This window comes from Phalaenopsis equestris, unplaced genomic scaffold (genome assembly GCF_001263595.1).
Source record: "Phalaenopsis equestris unplaced genomic scaffold, ASM126359v1 Scaffold000094, whole genome shotgun sequence".
In the NCBI taxonomy this organism is placed as follows: Eukaryota; Viridiplantae; Streptophyta; class Magnoliopsida; order Asparagales; family Orchidaceae; genus Phalaenopsis; species Phalaenopsis equestris.
In genome coordinates this window covers 6,661,045-6,674,496 of record NW_018164536.1, presented here as the reverse complement: position 1 = coordinate 6,674,496, position 13,452 = coordinate 6,661,045, and the positions used below count along the sequence as shown (strand labels likewise).

The window sequence follows — 13,452 nt, the reverse complement described above, 5'->3', positions numbered from 1 at the left end:
TATATAGAAAATTAGCAACTCAGATAATCTTATCATATCTAATTTTCAGATCAGATAGATGAAAGATATATTGGTATTTTTGCAGACCAAATACATATTCTAAATTTTCTTATTTGAATAGTTGTACCCATTATTAAATAGTATTCTCATATTTGGAGATGATAAATTACTTGTAATGTTGTGTTAGTTTATTTTAACAATCAAATATTCAAGATATGTTTGGTCGTATTTTCAAAATTGAACCTTTCAGCTAAAATTAAACCAACATATTTTTCTGGCGACTTCATTGAAACGATGATATCTCTGAAGTACTAGTGGATCCCGACGCCTCCATCAAATATAATGAATTTATATACATTGGCATACTTGGATATTGATGCCCGCAAATGAACGACTGATAAGGTGATTTTACGATGCTTCAACCATAAAGGAGAGAGACCACTTAGGTTATTCACATTGTTTTTGAAGATCGGTGACTTAGCAATGACTGTAAAATTTCATATCATGGATTCTGAGATGTTCAATGTCCCATTGAGTCGACCATGGTTTTATGAACACATGATGGTTCTTTCATCTTTGCACTAGTGCATAAAGTATTTTTATGAAGGACAAAGAGTACTGCATAAAAGGAGATTTACAGTCATTTTCAATACATGAAGTGGGGATTCACAAAAAAGCCGCTTACTACACTCCCCTGAAAATGACAGTTTTTTCTTGAGATGTACCAAATAAAGAAGAAATTTCAGAAAGTTTGAAAGATGAAAAGAGAAGAACAAAACCATCTAATTCTAGTTTGACAACCTCCCACCGCTCCTTTGTAACGAGAAGGTATAGACTCTTCTAGAACTCGAATTCTTAGTCGAGTTCGAGGCCGGGGACAAAAACAAGGAAGAGATAGCAAAATTGTTGAATAGAAGAAGACTCTAATTATCAGTATTGACTTGAAAGTCATATACAAGAATAGTGCAAGGAAAATAAATCAAAGAAGCCACAGTTATAGATCTCCTTGGAAGACGATAATAAATGTGAATATAAGTCAATGTACGATAAGATCAATCACTATATACAAGCCACGACACTTATCTGAATTTCTACTAATAATAAAATTGAGGGTTTGGCGATTAAGAAAGTGCATGGTGTATGCATAAAGTCGATCAAGTTTCACCATGATTTTTGCTTCTAGTTATGAAACTAATGTAAAATTAGAAGAAGACACTTCTTCATAATTAATAGAATTGTCTGTTGAATGGTATTCTTCTAGTGTTCAGAAACTTGTTAGCATAGTGTTGTGTCTAAACAATGGTTAAAAGATAAATCACACCCTTTTGAAGAATTTTGGAATAACAAGAGTCGTTTCAACTTGAAAGAAGGTATAGGGTTCAAAATAATTGGCTAGTTGATGCTATGAAATATTGTCTGGTTGTTACTGTCAATTCGAATGAAGTCTATGCAAAAGCATCAGAGAACTTTGAAGATCCTCCAATAAATGATGCTCTATCAGAGTTTGAAAAAGAAATCAAATCAATAATTGACAAATTTAAAGTGGTTAATTTGGGAACAGAGAAATATCAAGGACCAACCATTATCAGTTTACTTCTCAACGAAGAAGAATATGCAAAAAAGATCAAATTATTGTCAGAGAACGGTTTTGCTTGGAGTTATGAAGAGATACCTGGACTAGCTCCAGAAAATGCAAGTCATAAGTTGGGATTAGACCAAACTGCAATTTCAGACAAGCAAGCTCCTAGAATGATGCATCGAGAAATTGAGCAATAAGTCATAGCTGAAGTTAAGAAATTAATTGACGCTGGTTTCATCCGAGAAGAAAAGTATCCAACATGGCTAGCCAACGTTGCACAAAAAAAAAAGGCTAGATCCGGGTATGCATCGACTTTAGGGATTTGAACAAAGCATTTCCAAAGGACAAGCTTGCATTGCTAATTCCAAAGTTAATAGTAGATATTGCGTCGTCTCGCACAAACTTCTATTTCATGGATGGATCGTCATGCTTCAACTACCAGAAGAAGAGAAATTTACAGTTTACAGAATGCTACACAGTAATGTCTTTTATATTGAAGAATGTTGGTGCGACTTACCAGCGGGCAATGACGAGGATTTACGACAAACTCATTCACTACCAGGTTGAGTGTTATGTGGATGACTTAATCGTCAATAGCAGACAAAAGGACGACCACTTAAATGATTTAAGAATTGCCTTTGAACGGGTACGACTTTAATTATAAAATGATCCCCTAAATTGTACAATTGGTGTCACCTTCTGGAAGTTTTTAGGATTTGTTTTCTATCACCACGAAATTCAAATCGATCCTCGAAAGATTAAAACCATTTTAAAAATGTTGCCCTTCAAGAGCTTAACACAATTACAATCTTTTCAACGGAGTCTGGAGTACCTAAGATATTTTATCTCTAACCTGTCAGCTAGGTGTTAGCATTTTATTGTGTTGATCAAGAAAGATAATAAGTTTAATTTGGATGATAAATGTCAACATGCTTTTGGAAGCATTAAACAATATTTGATGACACCTCCGGTGTTAGCAACCTCTGTTTCTGATAGACCGTTGATACTCTATACCATTGTTTTGGACGACTCCCTTGGAGTCTTGTTAGCTCAGGTCAAAGACGGGGTACGAAAATGTTCTCTATTATTTAAGTCATCACCAATACCCTTGGAGGTAAAGTATTCTCCTATTAAGAAACATTCTCTTGCTTTAATTTATGTTGCCCAATGCTTAAACACTATGTTTTCTCACAAGGTTAACCTTATTTCAAAGTTTAATCCATTACAATACTTGATGTTTTGATCGACGTTTTTCAGTAAGTTAACAAGGTGGTTGGTGATATTATTGCAATTTGATATAACATTTGTGCATCTTCATGTCGTGAAAGAATAAATCTTGGCAGATTTTCTCGTGATGTATAAGCTATCGGCTGAATCTCCTCTCAACGATAACTTGTTAGACGAGCAAATAATGAATTTAGAAGACCTCAACCATCAACATTGGGAAATGTATGAAAGAATAAATCTTGGCAGATTTTCTCGTGATGTACAAGCTATCGGCTGAGTCTCCTCTCAACGGTAACTTGTTAGACGGGCAAATAATGAATTTAGAAGACCTCAACCATCAATATTGGGAAATGTACTTTGATTGAGTTTTGTCAGCACAAAAGGATAAAGAATCACAGACGATAGTGCTCAGTAAGTTAAGAATCAAGCTGATCTTTTATTGTACCGGAACAAGAAATGCTAAGATATTCTTATCACTCGACAGAATCATGTACGAACAAGGCAGAATATGAAGTTTTAATAATTGGATTAGAATTGAAATTATTAATGAGAATAATGAATAATAATATTTAAAACCCGATAGGGATTATTCATCAAGTTGTTGTAAGATATAAAATTTTGAAGCGCAGACTTCAACAGTATTTTCTCTGTATGATATAGTTATTAGAGTAGATTCTTAATGCGAGGTGCATAATTCTGATAGGATAAAATGCTCTTGCAGATGCTTTAGCTAAGCTCGCCAAAGAATTCACATGTTCACAAGAAGATTCCATTGATATTTTAATACAGGGATGTCAAGTTCTTTCGCAGATTAATATGGACATTTGCATAAACTGGGATTTGCATAAACTGGGAAACAAAGAAACGATAGAAATAGTTAATGAAATTATAGAAGATTGGTGTCTGCCTTTCATAGAATATCTACAATTGGGAAAGTTATCGGATGATAAGTCAGTAGCTTATCAAATCAAGAAGAGAACGCTGACATATGCTTTAGTAGATAATGTTCTGTATAGGAGATATTTTGATCAGATGTGTTTAAGGTGTTTGAACAGATGAGAAGCTCAAGAAATTGTAAAAGAATTGCCTTTAGGATTTTGTCGCGCTCACCAATCATATTCAAGAATGAAGAATATCAAGAGGTAGGGTACATCAACCTTCGAATATGCAACATGACAATTGCGTTGTGTTTATTAGAGTGTTGGGGCACATATGTCATTAGTCCTATAGATCATCCATCTTCAAATGGACACTGATTTATTTACGTCGCTACGGGCTATTTCTCGAAATGGGCAAAAACTATACTGCTCAAAGAAGTAAAATCACATAATGCTCTGCAATGTTTTAAGAATCACATCCTCTACCGTTATGGTGTACTTCAAAGAATTATTTCTGATAACGGTACGATTTTCAAAAATATGAAAATCAACAACTTCGTTAGAAGACACGACATAAATTGGCGATATTTTACAACTTATTATCCGAAGGTATATGGTCTGGCGGAAGCCTTTAACATGACTCTTGTTCAGATTTTCATGAAAACATTGGGCGATAATAAGAAACTACGGCACGACCAGTTGTTAAAAGTTTTATGGGCTTACAAAACAACATTCATTACTTCTACTCAGTTCACACCGTATGCTCTTTTGTATGGGTCTAAGGCTATGCTTCTTCTTGAAGTACAACTTTTGTCGCTTAGAGCGGCCGTGACAAATAAGATAATAGATGAAGTACTCGATAATTTAAAAAGCAAGCGTTGACAGAATCTAGAGTTTTTTTCAAGCAAATATGATATAAACCCACGATAAACTGGTTCGTCTGAAGGCATTTAAGGTCAGTGACTTGTTTCTTATTCTTAGAAGACCTATTATTGCACCATGCAAAATAAAAAGTAAATTTGAGCCAATTTTGCAATGATCGTTCGTGGTTGAAAAATTTACTCTGGAGGCTCTTATGAACTTGTGGACTGTTAAGGAAAAATATCCATGTTCCCAATCAACGGAAGATACTTGAAAAAATATTATGTATCGTGATATTTTCAAGAACGAATTGTGGCAATAAAATATTGTTCTTTCAAACACCATGTTGTGATTGTCTGTAATTGGGTTCAAATTCAAATTGTAATAAAAATGATGAAATAAATTGAATTTTCACCAAATTTTAATAAATTTATGTTTTAATTCATTTTCGATCTTTCTTAAAGCATGAGATTTTGTCCTTCGTTCTAATATGTTCAACCCAACACTAACTTTTTCTTGTACTTTTGCATGAAAATGTCAGGCGAGAGGATGATGACATGTACCTTTAAGAATAGCATAAATCTCATGTTAGACCGTGTAAAGGTTGGAGGAGCTGTGATTAGCTTTGATTCATATTCCAATCAAGTAGATATGTTATATGAAGGGCCACTATTAACCATTGTTGGTCGGGATGAAATTTGTAATTACAAGTCTGTTTTAGAATTTAAAACTAAGAAAGACAAAGTTGTCACGAAGAAGAGGAAATTGGAGAAATTATTGAAGAGGAGGTCGAGGTTTTAGTTTGACAAAACTTTGAAGCTGCCCAAGTCAAGTCAATGGTCATGATGTTAGCCTGGGAGTTTGTTAGTGCTGCAATTGGAGTTTAGTTGGAGATTCAACCACCAAAAAAGTCAGCTAAACTCGTACACAAAGAAGGAACTGCAATCGCCGTATTCATAAAATGTACGAGCGAGAGGAGAAACGACAGTTTGAGACAATTGTTGCTGGGGTTGTTTCAACTACTCTGTATTTTAGATTCCCGGAGGATTCTCTTAAGGATTCTTTTCCTCAATTTGTCCTAAAAGGTAATGATGCAGATTCCGTGAAGATTATATACTTCCCGAATACACAACGTTAGACATTTACTCTGATTATGTCATTTAGAAGTTTTTGCCTGAGGCGAATAAAGTTAAGGATGAAACTTTGGTCGTTAAACCTTATATTCCGCAGTTTGTCAATAAGCCGCAAACTCGAAAAATTTTACTGGAAAATTTTTAGTTAGTTCAGAAGCAAAATTTTTTAGAAGATGCAAGGAAAGTACATCAATATTTTGGAGGGACTGGAGCTACACGCAAATGCATTTTCAGACCACAAACTAGATAAGATAGTTGATTGTGTGTTCAATCTAAGAGATAGGGATCGTGCAGGATTTTTGAGGAAGATGACTTATTCTCAGCCTCATAAGTGGATGAGATAAAAAGGCAGAATCAAGATATAATGTGACTGTTGTTATAATTTTACTTTTGATAAGGAAATCCTCCAAAGTATTATCAGGCATGATGAAGCGGACCCGATGCCTCCACTGATAAAGAAAATGATCAAGAGAATGATGTCTTAGCATCTGTTCCCTGCAGATTGCGTATAAAAAAGGTGATTGTATTCCTCCACGTATTGACCATCATTATTTTATGTGTTCGTTTTGTATTGTTTTTTATAAACAAATGCAAGATCATGTTTGGTATTAAGCTCCAGATAGTTTGCCCAAGACAGTCCCGAGGACCAGTGAAGATTTCATTGCCTGTGAGATCTCTTTTAATACTTAAAGAGAATAGAGAGGATATTGTGAAGTATTGTATTTCTGCAGTATCATACCAAAGGATCTCCATTACTTTTAGAAGGATGGATGAGACAAAAGTACTTTTTAGACACAAGCCAAATCCAAAACGGTAAGTGTTGCAACCTCTTGAGCTATGATGTACTCAGAATCAAATCACCTTTAAGTGTAGTTGAAGGAATTTTTGTTCTGAATAGTGTTGTAGGAGATGAGATTGTTTTCTGCATAACTTTGGATTCAGACACTGATAGAGGCAGTTGATATAGAGAGATACAAATATACATATATAGATTGACACAGTAGGTTTATATACAGTATGTTGATACACACTTTGATATACAGTTGACAATATAATATAAAATGGATACCTATTATACAATACATATTGATACATATTATTTGATGATACAGAATATATGATGCTATATCGTAGTGATTACAGCGACACAGACAGATGAATATGGATTATATTATTGTTATTTTCGATGAACTATTATAGAAATTTCTTATGTCATTTCTATATCTAATCATTTGATTTTGTATTCATTATTTTGAAGATATCAATAAAGAGCAGATTTTCAGCATTCAATTCAAGATTCATTAGCTGCAATTACTTCTAACCTTTGTGGATGTGGGTCTACGCGATTGGTTACAGCTGTTGTTGAATGAGTTTTTCTCAGTTTAAACAGAAGGGAGTTGATGAACAAAAGAATAATACAAACAAATAAAGAAAATTAAACAAACAAACAAATTAAAATAAATGAAGAAAATCAAACAAATAAAATAAAGAAAAATAAAAGATAAGCAGATTAAAATAAAATAAACAAAATGAAAATAAAATAAATCAAATAGACAAAGAAAACCAATGAAGAAAACAATTAACTAAATCAAATTGAAATAAATTGAGACAAACCAATATATACTCAAAACTCAATTTTTTTCCTGAGTTAGTGTAGGTTGAACTATTCTCAATCTACAATCGTGTAAACCTGCATCCACAATGATTAGAAGCTATTGTAGATTATCAATCTTCTATTGAATGCTGAAAAATTGCTCTTTATTGATATCTTCAAAATAATGAATACAAAATCATATGACCAGCATATAGAGATGACAAAAGACATCTCTATAATTGTCCATCAAAGATAGCAACCACATGATCTATGTTCATATATTAGTATTGTTGTATATCACCATTGTATATCATCATATACTATGTATCATCAAATACTGTATATCATGTACTGTATAACAGTTATCCACTGTGTATCACATTGTTAACTTTATATTAAAATGTGTATCAACATACTATACAACATAATGTGTCAATCTATATTTGTATATTTGTATCTATGTATTTCAACTGTCTCTGCTAGTATCTGAATCTGTTGCTATACAAAAAGCAACCTCATCTCCTAAGGCACTATTCAAAACAAAAGTTCCTTCAAGTACACTTGATGTGTTGTTTCTGAGCACATCATAGCTCGAGGGGTTGCAGTTCCTTCAACTTTCATATCTGGCTTGTATTTGAAAGGTACATTTATTTATCCATCATTCTAAAAGTAATAGAGATCCTTTTGTATGATATTATAGGAATACAATGCTTCGCTCTGTCCGCTCCATTCCCTTTAAGTTCTAGAACATATCCCACAAGCAATGGAGTCTCCAGCAGTCCTCGGAACTCTCCTGGGCCAACTATCTGGAGCTCAGTGTCAAACATGATGTTGCATTTGTTTATAATAAACAGTACAAAACGGCTATATGAAATCATGGAGGTAAGTATGTGGAGGAATACAATCTCCTTCATATATATCGATAATGTAGTTGTTTGACACACAATCTGCAAGCAACACATGCCAAGTCACCACTCTCTTGATTATTTTCTTTATCAGTGGAGGCATCAGGTTTGCTTCATCATGCCTGATAAAACCTTGAGATTCCCTTATTTATCATAAGTTATAACAACAACCGCATTATGTCTTAATCTCGCATTTTCCTCTCATCCAGTTATATGGCTTTAAATAAGTCCTCGTCCTCAAATATCCTGCATGCCCTCCATCCCTCAAGTCTAACACGTGGTCAACTATCTTATCCTGTTTGTGGTCTGAAAATTTATTTTTGTGGAGCTCCAGTCCCTTTAGAATATTGATGTACTTTCCTTGTATCCTTTGAACAATTTTGCTTTCAAAGTGTCTCAAAATTTTTCAGCTCATGCTCTGAAATAATTTTTCGAGTCCGCGGCTTGCTGACAAATTGCGAAATATAAGGTCATCGTCCGCGGCTTGCTGACAAATTGCGAAATATAAGGTTTGACGACCAAAATTTCATACCTTTCTTCACCTTAGGCAAAATCTCATCAACGACATTATTGAAGTAAATGTTTGTTGGTGTATATTCGGGAAAAACATAATCTTTCACGAAATCTGCATCAGTATCTTTCATGATAAATTGTGGAAATTGTTCCTCAAGAGTATTTCGGGAATCTAAAATCCAAAGTAGCCTATTTCTATATTAAGAAAAGTTTATTTTTGTTCTATTATTCTTCCTACTAGTTCCGGTATCATTTAGTATCAGAGCTAGCTTAAACCTAATCCCATCCTAGGGTCTTCTAGCATCCGCCCCTACCCAAGCCACCTCTACCAAATTTTTTTCCTGTTGATTCCCATCCCTAGTCATGCCACCGTGAAGAGGTACACTGGGCTCGACCCGGGAGAGATTCAACGAGAAATCCGTCATCTATAACGGAAACTAACAGAGCTAGAAATCAAGAATAGGTTACCTTTGATTGTGATCAGGAGAGCCGAAGGGAAGATAGGGAGGAGGAGATTAATTAATTCTACAAGTAAGATCACAGTGACGAAGAATATTTGTCGCGCCGTTTTGATAACCAATATTAAAGGAGGCCAAGAGAAGAGGCCGCTTATGAAGGTCCGTTGGACTTTGGAATTAAGATGGGCCTCCTAGAGTTCGAGGGAGACATGGACCCCGATGAGTTTATCGATTGACTGTAATCAGTCGAATGAATCTTCAAGTGTAAAGATGTACCACATGACAAGTGAGTCAAGTTAGTTGTAATTAAACTAAAGAAAAATTCCTCCATATGGTGGGAAAATCTATGAAGGTTCAGGAGAGAAAGAAGTGAGAAGATAACTAAATGGCAGAAGATGAATAAGGCAATGTAAAAAAAATACCTCCCACCGTAGTATCGTCAGAACATGTTCTTAAAAATTCACAACTTGTAGCAACGAGATCCATCAGTTGAGGAGTTCACGTCCCAGTTCGTCACCCGCAGCTAAAGTGTGAACTGACAGATTCATAAGAACATAGGATCACCAAATATCTCGGGGGTTTAAAGCCATTAGCAATGTGGTACAACTATAACCATATTGGACGTCGGGGGATTTCCAGACACTAGCCCTAAAGCTGGAAAGACAGCAGAAGCAAAACAGGCAACCGTTGTTCTTCAACCAAACAGTCACCTGCTACTTCTAAAACCGCAAGAGTGCCTCAGGAGGAATTAACAAAATTGGATAAGGAACTGATAGAGCATATCCGAGGGGATCTAAAACCGCAAGAGTGCCTCAGGAGGAATTAACAGAATTGGATAAGGAACTGATAGAGCAGATCCGAGGGGAAAGAAAGAGCAGGAAGAAGTCAGAGAAAGGTAGTTCCTCCAATACAGTGTCAGCCATGAAGTGTTTCAGGTGTCATGGCTACTGTCACATAGCCTCTAGCTGCCCAACAAGCCGAGTCATCGCACTCACAGATCAAGGCATCGTCGAGGAAGTAGATGAGAAATCATAGGGGAGTTCAGAAGAAGAGTGTCAACTCCATATGGACGAAGTAGAAGTATTAGTCGTTCAGCGAATACTGCAGTCTGAGCCCGAGCGGGGCCAATCTTGGCTAAGGCATAACATTTTTCACACCAAGTGCACCGTTAAGAGGAAGGCCTGCAGCCTAATCATCGATAGTGGGAGCTGCGAGAACATGGTGTCCATGCTCATGGTAAAAAAAGTTAGAATTGGACACACAGAAGCATTTCCGGTCATATTCTCTTTCCTGGCTGAAGAAGGGCAATGAGACTTGTGGATCAATAATGCCTTGTCGACTTCTCCACTAGAGACCTGCTATACGAACAAGTATGATGCGACATGGTTCCCATGGACGTCTGCCACATTTTGTTATGTAGGCCTTGACATTTACTTGAAGTGACTCGTGTTATTATGATCTTTAATCATGTGCATAAACACTTATAGGGAGAAGCCATACTCACAACCACATATCAATAGAATGGCTGTGAGTATGGCTTCTCCCCTTGAGTGTTTGACACATGATTAAAGATCGTAATAACACGGGTCACTTCAAGTAAATGTTTGTTTCCACAACACCATTTTGTGATATGTGGTTGTGAGTATGGCTCCCCCCTTAAGTGTTTGGCACATGATTAAAGATCATAATAACACAGGTCACTTCAAGTAAATGTCTGTTTTTACTCTCAGCAGCCCAATTTTTTTTAGGAGTATCCACACAAGAACTTATATGGATGATAACATGCTTGGAAATATTAGGACTAAGAATGTAATTAAAATATTTCTTAGTATTATCAGCTTTAAGAACTTGAATTTTGCTTTGGAATTGAGTAAGGATCATGAAGTGGAAGGATTAAAAAATGGTGGCGGTTTCAGATTTTTTTTCTTTCATAAGGAATATTCAAGTCGTTCTAGTATGATTATTTATGAAAGATAGAAACCATCATGCCCTGCTTATATTTTTTATTAGAGAGAGTCCCCAGATATCACTATAAATTACAATAAAGGGATTTGAGGGCTTCTATTGTAGTTTAGAATATGTATGTCTGGTATGCTTTGCAAGTTGACACATTTGACATTTATAGAAATTAAACTTATTGATAAAAATATGGGAAAATATTTTTTCAATATAAGTATAATTTGGATGACCAAGGTGACAAACCTTGACATGACTTGACTTTCAAATAAAGAAAATTGGGAATTAGAAATTAGATTAACAGATTTTGAACTAGACTTAGAAATGTTATTTGACGGATGAACTTGTCTACCGATGAGATTCTTTTCTTCGAGCATATATAGACCACCAACATCTCAGCATTGCCAATCACTTTTCCTCAATCTATTATATAAAAATTAAAAAAAAATGAAATAAAAATTTTAAGTCACGAGTATGTTTGTTGATTGAGAATAGATTGAAATCTAATTTTGAAATACAAAGAACACAGTAGAAGAAAACATCCATTATCAATTTGATTGATGTAATTCCTACTACTGGAGAGAACGAATTCTCTGTTGTTCGAACTGCAAAGTGACTGATGTATGGGTTATAATTTTTGAAGAAATTGATATCTTTCGTTATATGATCTGAGGTTCCGGAGTCGACTATCCAATGCGTTAGTTTATTTTTTAACATTAAGAACATGAGGTAAGATACCTCGTGTGCCAACTGATTGGTCAGTTGCTCGTTAGAGGATTGTGGTACTTGTTCATAACTATAACCATAACTTAACATTTCCTATGGTGCCTCAATTTGCTTCCTGGTGAATGGACTGAATTCTGCATTGTTATTGGTTGTGACAACAGTATTTGCACAATTTTCTCTATCATGTTTTATTTTGGATGGCTTCCAATTTGTAGGTTTTTCGTGCTATCTTCAACATGTTTCCTTCACATGATCAGTTTTCTCACAATATCCATTCCTAGGTTTATTATCCTGAGAGAGGTTATGAGTGTAGAAGGTTGACCCTTCAATAGATGGTGTGGTTGATTGTCTGTCATCATCTTCTTTCTACTTTTCTCCCTTCGTGCTTCTAAAAATACCCCTGAATGGTAGGATCGGGTTTAATTATCATGGTTCTCCCCCCTAACTTCATCTAGATCTTTATCGAGGCCATGAAGGAATTTGATGGTCTTTTTTTTCAATAATTTTTCTATGCAAGGCAAAGTCATGGGGGAATTTTTGGCTGCAGCCAATAACGTGTGAGAGTGTTGTAATATTGAGTTACACGCAATTCTCCTTGTCGTAGATCATATAGTCTAGGGAAGTTTTTGGAACTGTTTCATTTTCTTATGAATCATAACAAAAAAGTGAAAAACGTTTGCCCCCTTCAAAAAAGAGGTTGGGTTCGCCCCTAGATATATTCATGAATCAATTGATCAAGAGAATCTTTTACAATTGTCTCATTTTCTCGTGAATCATAATGAAAAATTGAAAAAAGTTACCCCCCTGAAAATAGAGAGTGGTTCCCCCCTTGATATAGGTGGTATAAATGTAAAAAAGTAAAGTGTGGGGCATTGGATATGCAAATACGTTGGAATTGGATGTTATGTTGCAGCCAACAATTATTCTTCATGGTGGATTTTGTTACCGCTGCTGCATTTTTTTTCTGCTAAAACTGATTGTACATTCTATAATGGTCTGAAACAGGCTAACACTTACGAGGAGCTCCCCGAGCGGCTCATCGGAGCCGTTCGTGTTTCGCATTTGGAACTTTCTTCGGCCATAGTTCCACAACTCGACTCCCACTCATCGACCGAATGACGCATTCAATTGGCCACATTTCATAAAATTTGTGTAAATCATGATCACTTTAGCAACAGACAATGTTGCAGGTTGCTGCAACGAAGCTAAGACGTTCAGCTCACTTATTCCTCATCAGCTGTGTTTTAAAGCCTTGTCTGGGCCCCACCTCAGGGCCTTTTCGCTTTGAATGGGAGTTTTCTCTCTTCTCTTTATTTTATTTTTTTTCATTTTTTTGCCAAGTTTTGGGATATAGCCTTGTCTGGGCCCCACCTCAGGGCCTTTTCGCTTCGAATGGGAGTTTTCTCTCTTCTCTTTATTTTAATTTTTTTCATTTTTTTGCCAAGTTTTTGGGATATGTTTGTCATACCAGCGTCAATTATGTAAAATATAGCAAGTTTTATTGTGTAAAATAATAAATAAAGAGGTTCAAAAAGAATAATAAATGTTGGAAAGTTGGGTAAGGCTGAAAGTGTTTTTTGCAAGGCTGATGTTCAAATTATCTGAAATACATTTAATATATA

The 13,452-nt window shown here is 35.4% G+C and overlaps 1 protein-coding gene across 1 annotated transcript in view; it reads left to right on the top strand.

The window, feature by feature from the left end:
- Window positions 1–13,185, top strand: part of LOC110020297 (protein ENHANCED DISEASE RESISTANCE 2-like) — a 32,799-nt gene extending 19,614 nt beyond the window's left edge. Inside the window, exon 12 of the mRNA XM_020718351.1 lies at window positions 12,836–13,185. Coding sequence (XP_020574010.1) covers window positions 12,836–12,949 — 114 coding nt within the window. The 3' untranslated portion in view covers window positions 12,950–13,185. The remainder of the gene's footprint in view (window positions 1–12,835) is intronic.
- The last annotated feature ends 267 nt before the right edge of the window (window positions 13,186–13,452 follow it).